The sequence below is a fragment of the Impatiens glandulifera genome, chromosome 7, assembly GCF_907164915.1.
Source record: "Impatiens glandulifera chromosome 7, dImpGla2.1, whole genome shotgun sequence".
Classification (NCBI taxonomy): Eukaryota; Viridiplantae; Streptophyta; class Magnoliopsida; order Ericales; family Balsaminaceae; genus Impatiens; species Impatiens glandulifera.
In genome coordinates, this window is record NC_061868.1 from 24,519,552 (window position 1) to 24,538,052 (window position 18,501).

The 18,501-nt window shown below is 31.7% G+C and overlaps 1 protein-coding gene across 1 annotated transcript; it reads right to left on the reverse strand.

Moving 5' to 3' along the window:
• Window position 1: 1 nt before the first annotated feature.
• Window positions 2–3,901, reverse strand: LOC124944992 (N6-adenosine-methyltransferase MT-A70-like). The gene is made up of 7 exons (XM_047485347.1): window positions 3,817–3,901; window positions 2,156–3,382; window positions 1,569–1,667; window positions 1,402–1,485; window positions 983–1,332; window positions 690–906; window positions 2–587 (listed from the first exon to the last, which is right to left on the reverse strand). Exons 2-7 carry the CDS (start codon window positions 3,281–3,283, stop codon window positions 201–203), a joined length of 2,265 nt encoding a protein of 754 aa, XP_047341303.1. The 5' UTR covers window positions 3,284–3,382; window positions 3,817–3,901; the 3' UTR covers window positions 2–200.
• Window positions 3,902–18,501: the final 14,600 nt, after the last annotated feature.

Genomic DNA, 18,501 nt, shown 5'->3' on the forward strand with positions numbered 1-18,501 from the left:
CAAACTAATAAGCCTTGAAAATATTTTATAAAATTGTATGCCACCAAATTTAGATAATAATAAAAGGGAATGAGGAGAGAACATATCTTATTCTAATACATTTAAAAAAAACATTTACAACAAACAAACAAACACCGACAATGTTAATACTAATAACCCAAGGAAAAGTCGAAAAGTCGCGGTGTTAGAATGATGACTATTCACTGATTTGGGTCGGAAGAAGAAGAAGGCGAAGGGTTGGGTCCCAAAGAAGAAGCAGCAGCAGTTGGGGCAGGTGCCCCCTCGGTTAAATCTGGACTCTTTAATATTATATTTGAAGTAGAAGAGTCTATTACTCCTCCTGTTCCTACTCCTAATTCAGTAGGAGATGGAGAAGAAGAAGGTCTGGGAGGAGGAGGAGGTGAAGCAGGTTGGACTTCTACATCGGGATAAGCAGCCTTAAACCTAGCCCTAAGACCATCATCCACCAGCCTTACCCCGCTCAGTTGATTCCCAAGAGACATCCACCCCGCATGAGTATTATGCATTCGCGCAAATAATTCCAGTTTCCGAGTCCTTGGACTTATCCTCTCCAGCATAGGATACATCTGAATTTTATTTATATCAAACCAACAATCATTATCATCGTTATCAAACCCAACAAGACAAGACAAAACAAAACAAAACAAAACAAACAAAACCAAACAAACCTCATCTGGTTTACGACTAGTTTCTCTAACTTCCGCCACAACCACATCCGTGTCAATGTTCCTATTCACTTCCGGATTCCCTTTTATTCCTATCAGACAATGCTCCTTGCTGTGGTTCAGCCAATGCCCCGTCCTTCCTGTTCTTATAATCCTCTGAAGTTGATTCGTCTTTACCCATATCAGCTCCTCGACTCTCTTGTAACCCCATAGTTCTAAGCTGTGTATTTTTCACACTTAAATCATTTAATCAACTACAAGAACAAAATAAAAATAGAAATTCCAGCTGCACTTACCATTCACGTCCCAATTCCATAGCACGTCCGGTAACCCAAAGAAATATCAAACCGTCAGTCTGCAATGCAGGAACATTCAGACTACGCATCTCATCATCAGCCATTGTACCATAAGGTAGTTCCATGTGAATGTCCCAAGGCGGATCTGCCATTATTACTCCAAACTGCCCCAATACGTCCATTCTAAACGATCTAATATCACAGTTTATCCACTGAGATTCACCCAGTTCTACTTCAGAACAGTAGTATGCTTTTTGAGGCTTCAATGGTCTGGGGATAGATGATATTGATGAAGCAACACCAATTATCTCTTGGCTGTTGTCAAGCTCATAGTGAACATATTTGCAAGTCTGAAACAGCAGAAAAAAAAAATTATATATATGATCAAATTGCTCATCCTAGTATGTAAACTACTATACCTTCATGTGGCGGCAAGTATCAAGAAAGGAGCAATCTCCTAGGTTGAGATCAGTATGAGGAGCTATTATGCGTCTAAAATGAACCTGCAAAAAGTGATACTGTGTAACACAAGCAAGCAAGCTAATATAGTAAGTAATTTCTAATAGCTCCATTCATAACAACCAACCTTCTCACATGCAATATAAGAACCACATTGACGTCTGCAATCTTCCTTCGTCAAAGCTGTACAGTACTCCTTCAGTTGAGAACCACCTTTTGTTTTGAACTATAATAGGAGGTTCAAAATATTAATATATCAAAAATCTAAACAAACAAATTTATTTCCAAAAGAAACTTTAACTTGAAGCTAGCAAAATATATAGATCAACAAACAGTATTTCATCTATGATGAACAGGGGTTAGAAAGTCAAAATATTAAGTTTCAGTGAGAGCATGAATTTTAGATCACCAATAAACAATCAATTCTTCTTTGGCATTTCTGCCATCACATTTTCCTTATCTAGAAGCCGAGCAAAACAAAAGCCGGGAGTAATCTAGTCTGTTTATTTTTTTACATGAATTCCTTGGTTCAAGTAAAGGTCATGCCAGAAACCCAGGTTCATATGTCACATTATTTTTCGCGCTTAAAAAAGTTAAACAAAAATCAGTTAACCCATTCTAATGGATATTTGGATGCATAAAGAATTAGAAGAGCATGATTGACATTATTATAAGACCCTGTTTATTTAAGGTATAAAGTGTATGAGCTTGAACCTTAGCAGCGACAGCAGTTTCCCTTGCAGTGGGACGGCGAATGAGATCAAGTAGTTCCTCTCCTGTTTTAGACTTCTGTGATTCCCTAAAAGACTTCTTGTTCAATAAAGCTTCAAGATCCTTCAATTCATCCTCTTCAGTTTTTGCCTTCAAAGGGATTGCATTTGAGCTAACCACCAATGAAGTATTCATTCCCATAGGAGGTCTATGACTGGGCATGACCATCATCCCGCCACCCATGGCTCTAGGCCCACCTCTAGGTCCCATTAGTGAACCCTGACCAGGAAACATTGGAGATAAACCTGGCAAATGATGCCCCATCCACATGTCCTGCATCGGCCGTGGTATTATTGGCCCTCCCATAACTCCACCACTCTTCACTGCACTCTGCTTTTGCATTTGAATTCCATCATTAGATTCATTATTATTATGTAGCTTACTTTCTGGCAGTTCCTTGACAAGTTGAGACCGATCGATTGCCATGACTCTAACTCTAGACTTCCCATCAACTACAAATTCCTCCAATTCCACGCCACCGTTATCCTCTGCCATGGACCTGAGCGCCATCTCCACCGCAAGTATGGCACCTAATTCCCCTCCCAGCTCCCTCAGAGCAGCTTTCTCCGCAGGTGTTGCCGACTGACCATTCTCCAGCCGAAGCAGAACAGTAGAGGAATCTATCGGTTCAAAAGGCACCCTTTCCAGCAAGCAAACCGCAACAACAGACCTCACAACTGATAATGGACCGCCGCTCTCATCGATAGTGAACTTGTCAGTGTCCATTCTGCTGCTGGAAACTTCATGAGACGGTTTCGGTCTCTGAGATTTGGCATTGCCGGAGTGGGAGGGGTTGTCGGAGACAGGAAGAGGAGGAGGTGCACGCTTGAGCTTTCGGTTAGGGTTAGGGTTTGGGAGGGATTGAGGAAGAGGAGTGTAGGGTATGCCATTGTACGAAGACAGAACCTTCATAGAAAGATCAATGGAAGAGACCATGCTAGGATCAAGGGTCTGAAGAGAAGCGATAAGTTCAAGCTGAGCACTTTGTGCCGTGTCAATCCGTGTTTTCAGCTGTTGATGCATATCCTTGATCCTGGTCATTTCTTCATTGGCATCTGCTTGAGTCTCCATTTCTCTCTATGGCTGCTCTCGCAGAGCAAAGAAACAGAATCCAAGCGGCAGCAGCAAACCAAAACGACGAATGGGAAGAACGGGCCTTTACTCAAATTCCTAAAACAATGTCATACAAATAAAGATATAATAAATTGAAGAATTAATATACATAGCAAATTCATCTACTGCTAGACAGAAGACCATTCTTCAAAGAACTAATACACATAACAGAATTTGGCGTTTTGGATGTATTAAATCTATCTACAGCTAGTCTGCTAGACAGAAGACAACCAATGTTATCAAATCATAAACATTGACCTACTTTCATTTAACAGTTTCCAAATTCTTAATCTTCAACTCTAATAGTACATTTAACAGCGTACAGATGAACAGTTTTGGTGTCTTCGAGTCTAACATTAGTCTAAATTTACTAACATACAGATTAACAGTTAATGTTGTATGAGTTTTGTTTCCGGATTGGAATAATAAAAGATTCAAAAATCAATCCGGTCGTAAATAGATCAAATTGAAACGTGAGTCAAAATTGATACCTGGAGGCTGGTTGGAGATTTCCGGCGGACGTGACTGGTGAAGAACTCAAGAGTAGGTCTAGATTGTTTAGTTCTCGAGAAGAAGTGAAAGTGAAGTGAAGAAGAAACAAAAATATAAAAATAAAAGAAAAGCGAGCGGTGGGGCTTAAGGATATTGGGCCGTAGTTTCTCCCTTCCTAATTCAATTGGGGCTACTATAAAACCTTGCAAAGAAAACCCATTACCCAATTTTAATATTTTTTAACAACAATTTGAACCTTTATCCATAATATTTTTATTATTTTAATATATATTTAAAATAAGTATTTTTGATTAAAATTAAACACTAAAATAAAAGAGAAATGATTGAGGAGAGAATTTAGGTGAGAGAATAAGAGAGGGAATGACGTGACATAATCTGATTTACTAAAAAATCAAATAATTTCTCTCTCTTCTCTCTTTTTTTCCCACTTTTCTATTTTTCTAATGAGAATGAGGTGATGCAAGTCATTCCCTTTCCTATTCCCTCCTCAAAATCCTCCTCAAAATAAAAGAAAAAATAATTTTATAAAAATTTCAAATAAAATACATCCACATAAAATTACCATGTACACAAAAGATAGATAAATTAGAAATAATGGTAAAACAAATAAATTTGATTTAAATTACTTGTTTTTTTTTATCGATTCTAACCATACCTAACATGTACTCATATAATTAAAATTATTTTTTCATAACAAAAAAGTTGAAACATTAACATTAAAATTTTAAAATATATGAGCGAGAAAATTAGTGACTCACTTAAATCGAATAACTATGATATAAGTTTAACAAATTCAAGATAGCTAAATAAAAAATATATTAAACAATTCATTTAAAAATCACAAACATTTCAATTCACATTTCATCAACAACATCCAAACATCAAGATCCAATTTATATTTTATATATCAAAATTCTTATAGAAACATATTGAGAGCAAATGAAGTTAGATTCTTTTATTCTTTGTCTGAAAATGTAATTCTCTCCCTGCACAAATGAACTTATTGCTAATGACACTATATTTTTATATTTTTTATTAAAAGATATTTAAAGTTGTGCAAATGAAATTAAAGCTTGTAAATATGGTTATGTTTCATAAAAAAAATAATTATTTTCTTTTATTTATTCAATTTAACTTTTTTTTTTTATTACTCATATTTCAAATTGGCACTATTAATTACTAACTAAAAAGTGAGTTAATAATATCCCTGCAAACAGTTTACTATGTGTGCACAAGTCCTTTAGAAGTATCTTGATTATTGTTTCAAATTAATTATCTATATATTTTAGTTATTTATTATATTATAATTTTGCATTTATGGGTGATTTATAGTTTAAGTTAATATATATGAAATGCCACAGGTTAATCCGCATATTTTATAAAATTATTTGGTTGAATGTCAATTATTGATACATTATACATCGTCTTAATTTTGTAATCATAATTAGTTTGGATGTAATTGTCATATACTATTTGTAGGGTTGAGCAAATGGGTAAAATCAATTCGTTTTGTCCGATCCGTATTAAATCTAAACTAAATTTATCTAATCCCTAATTCAAACAATTTTACTAATTAATACGGGATACGAATTAGATTGAAAATGCTTTGGATAATCCAAACTAAAAAATATTTATATATATCAACTTAAAATTAGTCAACAATTTTTTTTTTAATTCGAAATTTTTATTATTATTAAATTTGAATCTAAAAAAAATAAAATAAAATATCGTTGTGAAAGTGATATAAGTAAAATATATATTATATTAAGATGAAATTTAATTTAAAAAATAAACCAATTAAAAAATATATTTTTATTTAGATTGTTTGAATAATTTGAATAATCCTAATCCAATCGGATTTAATTCAATCCGAACTCAATCCGAACTCAATCCGATTCGATCTCAATCCAATCCAAAATATCCAATCCGAATTATTATTTAAAATTCATATTGGATTTCGGATTAATCCACCCAATGCTCACCCCTAACTATTTTTGTAATTTGAAAAATAAAATAGGTAATATGTAATAAATTTTTGAATATTAAACCAAATCTATTTAAATGATATAATTAGTTTTTAAAAACTATATTCATATTCAAGACATAAATAACTTAATATTATTTAGCTTAAAACTGAAGAGATAAAAAAATATTAACATTTAAAAATAATCATTAATAAAAAGAGGTATATTTATATAATTAAACAAAAAAAAATGTGATAATATATATGAGGAAATTTGGTGAGGAAATTTGGTAAGAGAATTTGGTAAGGGAATGACGTGTGATCGTTGAAAAATGTAAAAGTGGGAGGAAAGAGAGAAAAGAGAGAAATTATTTGATTTTTTCAGCGAATAAGATTATGCCACGTCATTCTCTTACCAAATTCCCTCACTAAATTCCCTCACCTAATCATTTCTCAATATATATTTTCTCATTAATAAAAGAGGTATATATATATAATTAAACAAAAAAAATGTGATAATATATATTTTCTCTCTAATATAAAGTTTGTATAATTCTAAAGATAGGGGAGCCAAAAAATGTGATAATATATTAATGGTAACGAATGAGAATAATTCCACTCTTTTAATTTTTTTTATCATTTAAATAAATTATTTAATACTTTTTTTTAACTTTATTATAAAATTATTATAAATATTCATTTAATTTAAAATTGAAAAAGATAAATTTTTAATTTTCAACTCAAAATACAAATTATTAATGTTTATAATAAATAGAATTCAAACTAGAAAATATTATTTAAAAGAAAAAATTATAATATTAGGTACAAAATGAATTTTAATATATATTTGATAAGAAAAAGAAATAATTTTTTAAGGAGAAATAAGAATGATAAATTTTAAAAAGAGAAATAATAATTTAATAAATTATAGATATATGTTTAATTTTTATTTTATATATATTTATATTTATAATTTAATACATTTATATATTTTATTAATTTTATTTATTCATTCTCCTTATTATTATTTATATTAAAAATAAATTAATTAACTATTAACCACAAAACTTAATAGATAAAAAAATAATTAATTAAATTAAAAAATAATCATAATCATATTTAATTTCTTATTCTTTTCATATATATATATATATATATATATTTCTTAATTTTTCCATTTATTATTTTTAAAAATATATAAATAAATAAATTAATTTAAATATATAATTATAAATTAATAGATAAAAAGAGAGAAAAAATATAAATGAAGAGAAGAGATAAATTATTAATGAAAAGAGGAAGGATAAATAAATATTTTAAATTAGATTTAGTCATCGATCCTAATCACCTTCATACTCACACGTCATTCGTTATAATATTTTCGCTCCCCTATCATTACTCAATTCTAAAATTGCTATTTCAAATATATAATATTTAATTTAATTTTTTATAATAATAAATAAACTTCAAATATATTTTTCAATCACTTTTAAAAGTTAACATTTTTAATTAAATATACTTTTATTATTGTAGTTTAAATATTTTTTATTATTAATTTGTCTAAGTTTATCTTATGAAATTGTTTTACTTCCTTTCATTTTTTTTCATTTTAGTTCAGTCCTTTTAAACAATAATATATTTAAAAAAAGAATTTATATTTTTTTGCTAAATAATAACATTAATAATTATTTTTATTTAATAATAATAATTTAATTTTATAATATTTTGTATAAAAAATATAGATATATACTAATATTATAAATTAAAATAATATTTATAAACTATTTTATACATGTCAAAATATAGAGTTAAAGAGTGTAATGCGCGAAAAATACTGAAAAAAAATAAGGTTTTTGACTTCTTACTTATATTTATAAATCCATCCTATCAAGATATGCGCCTACGCGCTGAATATCAATCTATCTCTAACCATGAATACAGGTTTAGTCATAGTTCACGAAAAATAAATAATCCAAGAGAAGTCAATTACATATAACATAAATTCTCGAAGTGCCTAAAAGAGTAAAACAATCAAGATTATAAAATAAAAATAAAAATAAAATCCAAGAAAAATATTTTTTATAATTTTCTTGAAAAATATTTATTTAATTATTATTTTAAGATTTCGTATAAAAATAATTTAAGACCTAAAATGCCAAAAACAAAATTTTGCCAAAAGGCCGAAACAAACAAAATCAAATGACCTCTCGAATCGGGCAGATCCACTGATTAGTAGGGCATGGGTCATGGGCGAAGCCCACAGATGCAGTCAGGAATCGAACATAATATAAAGTCATGGGCGCAAGTACTTGAGCGCTGGTCTGCTACGCTGGAGGAAAAATAAAATATATGTTAAGGTTGGAATTCAATCCTTGGTCGATCGTTCAACATCTAGACGACATAGCACCCACATCGCTAGACAATCATGTAAGCGCATCTCTCGATCGTTTGTCAAGCAAGGACAAGAAATTATCGGTCATATTATTCTCGGTCGGATGTGAGGCTAGTGCATATATAGAATCCTTAGTGATGTGAGGCCATGAAGGCGCACCTTCTCGGTTGGATGTGAAGTCAAGCTTGAGATTCTTAGGCTGGAAATCAGGCTAGACCGTAAAGGAGATTCTCGGTGAGGATTCAGGCTATTCCGTAGTTTTCTTGGTCGGAAACTATGTTACAGTACTCTTGACCTTTCTATTGGTTTCTTGGCCAAACTGTAACTTTCATCTTTCAAATCTCGGTTCCAACATCGACTCACCTGTGCAGCTAAGTACTAAGTTGTCAGAACCCTAATGCATAAGTTCAATTAAAAGATCGTCAATACTGAAAGCTGAAGACAGAAGAAGTTTCATTAAAAGAAATGCCACCTGTCATCATTTAAATAAATAGTAAATTAATAACTGTAATTAAGTAATAAAAATAATTAGTAAATAAATGTGTATATGATTAAATCCTCCTAATATAAATAGAAGGGGATTATAACTTTTGGAGATATCTTTTGATTAACACTTTATCTTTCTTCTAATAAATCATTTTGAACCTTAGTTCTTGACATTTTTCTATTCTCTTGTCTTCTTCCCTGCCCATTCTGCTATTTTTTTATCATCTTCTTTTTTACCCATTCTGTATTTTATTCATATTTGAGTTACTTACAGTTTGCTGGTATCGTGAACTGGTGGGTTTCGACATAAGCTACCAACTACTCGTCTAAACTAAAGTCTAAAATAAGCAACAAAGTAGTAAAGGAAAACAAGAAAGTAAAATGAAGAAGATTAAGTGCAGGTTTTTGAAAGTTTTGTAAAAGGGGCATATATGACCCTCCTTTCAAGCCATTAGCTTCAAGTAAACATTTGAATTGTGATCAGGCCGAGAGGATAAACCCAGGCGACTTCTAACCGAAGAACCAAAAATGGAAACCCAAACTAACTGAATTCGAATTTGGGCATTTCTGATGTAAACTGGATCGGTTTTGTCAACATAGAGAGCTTCCAATATTTGTTAAGAATTAAGCCAATAACAAGTATAAAATAAAGTCAAGTGACACAAGATATTAAAGAAAAATAAATCTTCAAATCGGGTTATATAGAAATCAACAAATTACAGGTAAAATGGAGATAAAACTAAAAGCTTACACAATTTTTAATATTTCTTGGCAAAAACTCTTAATCCAATATTTAGCTCATAACTGTTGTTGATCTTATCTCGTAACAGTTACATGTAAATATTATATGAATACAATACAATAATAATAGAACAAATACAGTATATTATTTAATGAGATAAAGAAAAAGTCTTCTCGTTTGCTCTTAGGTCTGTGAAATTACAGTTCCCTTAAAACAGTTTCATTGTCTTCCGTTTGTGCCGAAGAGTTTTGTCGGTGAATGTTTCCCATGATACAATGGAACCTGCAATGATTTAGAACAGAAAAACCACTACAACAACGAACAAGACAAAAATACCTGAATCAATATCACCGAGTTTTGCATAGAAATTGTTGAGTCAAGAAACTCGAAGAATACACACAAGAACACTCAAAGGAAAAAGGAAAAGTTTTAGAGTTTTAGAGTGAGAAGTGATAAGATAATGTGTGAAGAGAAATACAAGATGAAGGGATATTTATAGTTGAAAATTAAACTCATAATCAATTTTTAATCCAACAACCACTAATCCATCATCCATCATTCCAACAATTATCCTTGCTTGCCTTTTCATCATCTTGCAAGTTACATCCAACAATAAGTATTTTTGTAGTTACAATAACAATTAACACCAATTATTAATTGCCCTCATTAAATACATTAATGTTAATTATAACAATTAACAAAATTCATTTTCATTTGGATTAAATTTCATCTTAATTCACAATGAATTTGATGTGAATTTCATTTGGATTAATTTCACATTAATTCACATTTGAATTTGGTCTGAATTTCATTTGGATTAATTTCACATTAATTCAAATTTGAATTTTGTGTGAATTTCATTTGGATTAAATTTCAAAATTAATTCACATTTAAATTTGGTGTGAATTTTATTTGGATTAATATCATTTCTATTAAATAATAGAAATAGTTTAATTCCAACAATCCCCACATTAACAAAAATTGAAAGATTAACCTAGTGAAAGATTCAACATTTTAATTTTATATAGGATAGGTATGTGCAATCCTTTGAATCTTTCCTTATGAAAGTATATATTTATAACTTTACTAGCCGATTAGTAGACTCAATGTCATTGAACTATTTTTCCATTTGTGTAAACGATTACACACTTTTACTTAAAATTCTTCTTGATACATATTAGTTCTCATGATTGTGTTCGTTTTGGCCATTAACACTCGCCTGGTTCAGTGAGGGGGTCTAAAATTGGGTCGTACAATTCTTTCGAAGCGACCCTACTTCTCTCTCACATAGGTGATCTCTTTGTTAACAAAAAATCATTAAAAGCCCGTGTGCTTATCCTTTACCGAAATACTATTTTATCGTAGGATTTTTCACCCATAGCAATGTACCAAGTTTAGTACAATGAGATTGTCCCATTGAACCTAGTTATTGAGATCTCCAATCATCATAGGTTGTGTTTCCCTTCATTCTAACTTATTGTAGGCTTAAGTCCCATTCCTCGCGAGGACTTTAACACCAACTCTATGTTTAACCCTTTGGTTAGAGGATCCACAATATTATCTTTATATTTTACGTAATCAATTGAGATAATTCCAGTAGAGAGTAATTGTCTAATGGTATTATGTCTACGACGTATATGTCTAGACTTACCATTATACATATGACTCTTAGCTCGTCCGATCATAGATTAACTATCACAATGAATAGAAATTGCTGGTACGAGCTTAGCCCACATTGGAATATATTATAAGAATAGACGTAGCCATTCACTTTCTTCACCATATTTGTCAAGAGCTATAAATTTAGATTCCATCGTGGATCTAGCAATAATAGTTTGTTTAGAAGATTTCCAAGATATAGTTGCACCTCCAAGTGTAAATAAATATCCACTTGTTGACTTAGAGTCTTTCATATCTAAAATCCAATTAGCATCAGTGTACCTTTCGATAACAACAGGATGTCTCGTGTAGTGCAAACCATAATCACGAGTATTTCTTAAATACCTAAGTAATCGTACAATGGCTTTCCAATGATTATTACCCAGATTACTTGTGTATCTACTTAGTTTGCTTACTGTATAGGCTATATCTGGTATTGTATAACTCATTAAGTACATTAGACTCCCAATTATTCGAGAATAATCTAATTGAGAAACACTCTCTCCGCGATTTTTAGATAGATGTTGACACATATCTATTAGAGTCTTAGACAATGTAGAATCATCCTTGTTAAAATTTTCAAGGATCTTATCCACATAATATGATTGACTTAGAACTATCCCTTCCGATATTTTAATCACTTTGATTCCAAGAATCACACTAGCCAATCCCATATATTTCATGTCAAATTTCGAATTTAACATATATTTAGTGAATTTAACCATTTTATCATGACTTCCATTGATAAGTATGTCATCTACATGAAGACATAAAATGACGTGACCATTTTTTGTGTCTTTAATATAAATACATTTATCACATTCATTGATCTTAAATCCATTTGAGATCATAGCATGATCAAATTTCTCATGCCATTGTTTTGGAGCTTATTTTAAGCCATACAAAGACTTAACCAATTTACAAACTTTATTTTCTTGTCCTTCAGAAGAAAACCCTCGAGATTGATCTATATAAATTTCTTCTTCCAAGTCTCCATTTAAGAAAACTGTTTTTACGTCCATTTGATGAACTTCTAGATTGCGCAAAGAAGTAATCACAAGAATCAATGGAATAGAAGTTATTCTCATAACCGAAGAATATGTATCAAAATAATCAAGACCTTCTCGTTGGCGATATCCTTTACCACCAGTCTTGCCTTATATAAATCAATTGATCCATCAACTTTCATTTTCCTTTTGAAAATCCACCGACAATCTAGTGGTTTATTTCTCGGAGGCAGATCCACTAGTTCTCATGTATGATTTTGTAAGATAGATTATATCTCACTATTAATTGCCTCTTTCCATTGAAGCCTTTCAGTTGAGGTAATTGCCTCATTATACGTTTCAGGTTCACTTTCTGTCATGAAAGTAATAAAATCTGGACCAAATAATTTTTCCGTTCTAGCTCGTGTACTTCGTCTAAGTTCAACCTCAACTTCATTCTCCTTTTCTTGTTCATCTAGTTCAAGAAATCTTTTTGGAGAACGTTGTTATTCATTAGACTTATATGGAAGTACATGTTCAAAGAATGATGCATTTCTCGATTCCATTATCGTATTATTATGAATATCTGGAATGTTTTATTTAAAAACAAGAAAACAATAAGCACTACTATTATGTGCAGATCCAATAAATATACAATCAACAGTTTTTGGTCCCACTTTTACCTTTTTAGGTAATGGTACAACTAACTTAGCTAGACACCCTCACCTTCGTAAGTATTCATATGATGGGTTTTTTTCATGCCACAATCATATGGACTCTTATCTAGCTTCTTTCGTGGAACCTTATTTAAAAGGTGATTAGCCTTCAAAAATAACATCTCCCCACATGTTCTATGGTAGACCCTAACATAATAGAAGTGAATTTATCATTTCTTTTAATGTTTAATTTATCCTCTCAACCGTACCGTTTTATTGAGGAGAATAAGGTGATGTCGTCTCAGCCGTACCATTACCTAAAAAGGTAAAAGTTGGACCAAAAACTGTTGACAAAGTTAAATCTTTTCATGAAGACAACCTTAACAACACTTTTCCTTCACCTTGTATGTCACAAGTGGAAGAATTCCCCATGAATAACTTTTCACCGTTCTTCACTTCTTCGAGGCTTGAAAATACTTCTTCATTGGAGCAAACATGTCTTGTAGCTCCTGTGTCAACCCAACATTCTCGTGGATTAGACCCCACTAAGTTAACCTCAGATATCATCGCACATAGATCCATGTCCGATAATCCTTGAGTTAAGTTAGCCTCTCGAACTCTTCTCGACTTCTTGCAATTGGAAGACCTTTGGCCCATGCCATTGTAATTGAAATACTTTCCTGTGAACTTCTTAGAAATTCCTCCTTTAGGATTAAGGTTCTGATTTTTGGTAAAAGAACTGTGTTTCTTCTTGTCTTTACCATGTTCAATCACATTTGCATAAGCCATATGTTGACTAAAGTATTTCTTTGAGGCGCTTTTATTTTCCTCTTCAATGCGTAGACGAATCACCAATTCTTCTACGTTCTTCTCCATTCGCTTGTGCTTAAGGTAGTTCTTAAAATCTTTCCAAGATGGTGGCAACTTCTCAATAATAACCGTCACTTGGAAAGTTTCTCCCAAATTCATGCCCACGACATGAATTTTGTGCATAATAACTTGAATCTCTTGAACTTGTTTAATGACTGGTTTTGAATCTACAATTTTGTAGTCTAAAAATTGACCGACCATAAACTTTTTTGCACCCGCATCTTCAGTTTTGTACTTACGTTCAAGAGATTGTCATAGTTCTTTGGTCGTATTCTTTTTACTATACACATTGTACAATGAATCTGCCAAACCATTCAATACGTAATTTATACATAAGAAAGATGAATGGTGCCAAGCATCAATGGCCGAATCCGCTTGCACATCAACTTTCGGATGCACGTTTGCATCCGATGATGAAGACACGTATGACTCATCAATTTTAGGAGTGGGAGGATCCTCCGTGAGGAATCGTGCGAGACTAAAGGTCGTGAGGTAGAAGAACATATTTTGCTGCCATCTCTTAAAGTTTGAGCCATCAAACTTTTCTGTCTTATCTAGATGGTTAGCGGGAACCGGTGTCCTCATGGTGGAAGTAGTTGTTTCGGTAGTCTATTACGAAACAAAACTAGAAACGTGTTAAAATCTGAGATAAGTAATATGAGATTGTTTTAAGATTGTTGGTAATCTTATCTCCTAACAATTATACGTAAATATTATATGAATACAATACAATGATAATAAAATAGATATAGTATATTATTGAATGAGATGAAGTAAAAGTCTTCTCGTTTGCTTCAAGGCCTGTGAAATCACAGTTCCCTTAAAACAGTTCCACCGTTTCCCATTTGTGTTGGAGAGTTTCTTCGATGGCTGCTTCCCATGGTACAACGAAACCTGCAATGATTTAACACAAAAAACACTACAACATCGAACTAGACAAAAGTACCTGAATCATAATCACCGGGTTTCGCACAGAAATGGTCAAGTGAAGAAACTCGAAAAACACTTACAAGAACACTTAAAGGAACAAGGAAAAACTTTTAGAATTCTAGAATGAGAAGTGATAAGATCATGTGTGGAGAGAAATACAGGGTGAAGGGATATTTATAGTTGAAAATTAAACTTATAATCAATTTTTAATCCAAAGACCACTAATCCATCATCTATCCATCCAACGGTTATCCTTGTTTGCCTTTTCATCATCCTTGCAAGTTACATCCAACAATAAGTATTTTAACAATTAACAAAATTCATTTTTATTTGGATTAAATTTCATCTTAATTCATAATGAATTTGATGTTAATTTTATTTGTATTAATTTCACCTTAATTTACATTTGAATTTGGTCTGAATTTCATTTGGATTAATTTCTCATTAATTAACATTTGAATTTTGTGTGAATTTTATTTGGATTAAATTTCACAATTAATTCACATTTGAATTTGGTGTGAATTTTATTTGGATTAGTATCATTTTCATTTAAATAATGAAATTAGTTTAATTCCAATAATCCCCCACATTAATGGAAATTAAAAGATTAACCTGATGAAAGGTTCAACAATTAAATTCTATATAGGATAGGTAAGTGTAATTCTTTGAACCTTTCCTTATGAAAGTATATATAACTTTAGTAACCGATTAGTAGACTCAATGTCATTGAACTATTCTTCCTTTTGTGTAAATGATTACACACTTTCACATAGAATTCTTCATGATACATGTCAATTCTCATTATTGTGTTCGTTTTGACCATTAACACTCGCTTGGTTCAGTGATAGGGTCTAGAATTGGGCCGTGTAATTCTTTCGTAGTGGCCCCACTTCTCTCTCACATAGGTGATATCTTTGTTAACAAAGAATTATTAAAAGCCCGTGTGCTTATCCTTTCCTGAAATACTATTTTATCGTAGGATTTTTCACCCATAACAATCTACCAAGTTTAGTACAATTAGGTTGTCCCATTGAACCCAGTTCTTGGGATTTCTAGTCATCATAAGTTGAGTTTCCCTTCATACTAACTTATTGTAGGCTTAAGTCTCATTCCTCGTAAGGACTTTAACACCAACTCTCTATTTAACCGGTTAGCGGATCCGCAATATTATCTTTTGATTTTACGTAATCAGTTGAGATAATTCCAATAGAGTGTAATTGTCAAATGGTATTATTTTTAATACGTATATGTCTAGACTTACCATTATACATATGACTCTTAGCTCGTCAGATTGTAGATTAACTATCACACTGAATAGAAATTGCTGGTATTGTCTTAGACCACATTGGAATATATTTTTAGAATAGACGTAGCCATTCAGCTTCTTCACCATATTTGTCAAGAGCTATAAATTTTGATTCCATCGTGGATCTAGCAATAAGAGTTTGTTTAGAAGATTTCCAAGATATATAGTTTCACCTAAAAGTGTAAATATATATCTACTTGTTGACTTAAAGTCTTTCATATCTGAAATACAATTAGCATCAGCGTACCCTTCGATAACAATAGGATGTCTCGTGTAGTGCAGACCATAATCACAAGTATTTCTTAAATACGTAAGTAATCGCACAATGGCTTTCCATTGATTATTACCAAGATTACTCGTATATCTACTTATTTTGTTTACTACATAGGCTATATCTAGTCATGTACAACTCTTTAAGTATATTAGACTCCCAATTATTCGAGAATATTCTAATTGAGAAACACTCTCTCCGCGATTTTTAGATAGATGTTGACTCATATCTATTAGAGTCTTAAACAATGTAGAATCATCCTTGTTAAAAATTTTAAGGATCTTATCCACATAATGTGATTCACTAAGAACTATCTTGTCCGATGTTTTAATCACTTTGATTCCAAGAATCACATTAGCCAATCCCATATCTTTCGTGTCAAATTTTGAATTTAACATATCTTTAGTGGATTTATCCATTTTATCATTAATTTCAATGATAAATATGTCTTCTACATGAAGACATAAAATAACATGACCATTTTTTGTGTCTTTAATATAAATACATTTATCACATTCATTGATCTTAAATCCACTTGAGATCATAACATGATCAAATTTCTCATGCCATTGTTTTGGAGCTTGTTTTAAACCATACAAAGACTTAACCATTTTACAAACTTTATTTTCTTATCCTTTAGAAGAAAACCCTTGAGGTTGTTCTATGTAAATTTCTTCTTCCATGTTTTCATTTAAGAAAGCTATTTTTACGTCCATTTGATGAACTTCTAGATTGCACAAAGAAGTAATCGCAAGAATCAATCGAATTGAAGTTATTTTTGTAATTGGAGAATATGTATCAAAATAATCAATACCTTCTCGTTGGCGATTTCCTTTTACCACCAGTCTTGCCTTATATTTATCAATTGATCCATCAACTTTTATTTTCCTTTTGAAAATCCATCGGCAATCTAGTGGTTTATTTATCGGAGGAAATCCACTAATTCCCATGTATGATTTTGCAAGATAGATTATATCTCACTATTAATTGCCTCTTTCCATTGAGGCCCTTCAGACGAGGTAATTGCCTCATTATACGTTCTAGCTGGTTTACTTCGACTAAGTTAAACCTCAACTTTATTCTCCTTTTCTTGTTCATCTAGTTTAAGAAATCTTTTTGAAGAATGTTGTTCTGCATTAGACTTATAGGGAAGTAAATGTTCAAAGAACGATACATTTCTCGATTCCATTATCGTATTCTTATGAATATCTGGAATGTTCGATTTAAAAACAAGAAAACGATAAGCACTACTATTATGTGCATATCCAATAAATATACAATCAACAATTTTTGGTCAAAATTTTACCTTTTTAGGTAATGGTACAACTACCTTAGCTAGACACCCCTACCTTCGTAAGTATTCATATGATGAGTTTTTTTCATGCCACAATCATATGGACTCTTATCTAGCTTCTTTCGTTGAACCTTATTTAAAAGGTGATTATCCATCAAAATAGCTTCTCCCCACATGTTTTGTGGTAGACCAAAACTTAATAGAAGTAAATTTATCATTTCTTTCAATGTTCTATTTTTTCTCTCAACCATACCGTTTTGTTGAGGAGAATAATGTGCTATCGTCTCTGCCATACCATTACCTAAAATGGTAAAAGTTGGACCAATAATTGTTGAAAAAGTTAAATCTTTCCCTGAAGACAACCTTAACACCACTTTCCTTCACCTTGTATGTCAAAAGTGATAGAATTTTCCATGAATAGCTTTTTACCGTTCTTCACTTCTTCGAGACTTGAAAATACTTCTTTGTTGGAGCAAACATGTCTTGTAACTCATGTGTCAACCCACCATTCTTGTGGATTAGACCCCACCATATTAACCTTAGATATCAACGCACATAAATCCATGTCCCATGTCATTTCAATTGAAATACTTTCTCGTGAACTTCTTAGAAATTCCTCCTTTAGGATTAAGGTTTCGATTAAAATTGTGTTTCTTATTGTCTTTACCATGCTCAACCACATTTTCATAAGCCAAATGTTGACTAAAGTATTTCTTTAAGGCACTTTTATTTTCCTCTTCAATGCGTAGACGAATCACTAATTCTTCTACGTTCTTCTCCATTCGCTTGTGCCTAAGGTAGTTCTTCAAATCATTCCAAGTTGGTGGCAACTTCTCAATAATATCCGCCACTTGGAATGTTTTTCCCAAATTCATGCCATCGGCTGTAATTTTGTGGAAAATAACTTGGATCTCTTGAACTTGTTTAATGGCCATTCTTGAATCTACCGTTTTATAGTCCAAAAATCGACTAACCATAAACTTTTTTGCACCCGCATCTTCGGTTTTGTACTTATGTTCAAGAGATTTCCATAGTTCTTTGGTCATATTCTTTTCACTATACACATTGTACAATGAATCTGACATACCATTTAATACATAATTTATAC

Bases quoted from the DNA above. Each gene is read 5' to 3' on its own strand.
- LOC124944992 (XM_047485347.1), bottom strand. From the start codon at position 3,283: ATGGAGACTCAAGCAGATGCCAATGAAGAAATGACCAGGATCAAGGAT. The intron at 1,668-2,155 runs GTTCAAGCTCAT...CTCCTATTATAG, and splicing joins AAACTGCTGTCGCTGCTAAG to TTCAAAACAAAAGGTGGTTC. The intron at 1,486-1,568 runs GTTGGTTGTTAT...CACTTTTTGCAG, and splicing joins CTTATATTGCATGTGAGAAG to GTTCATTTTAGACGCATAAT.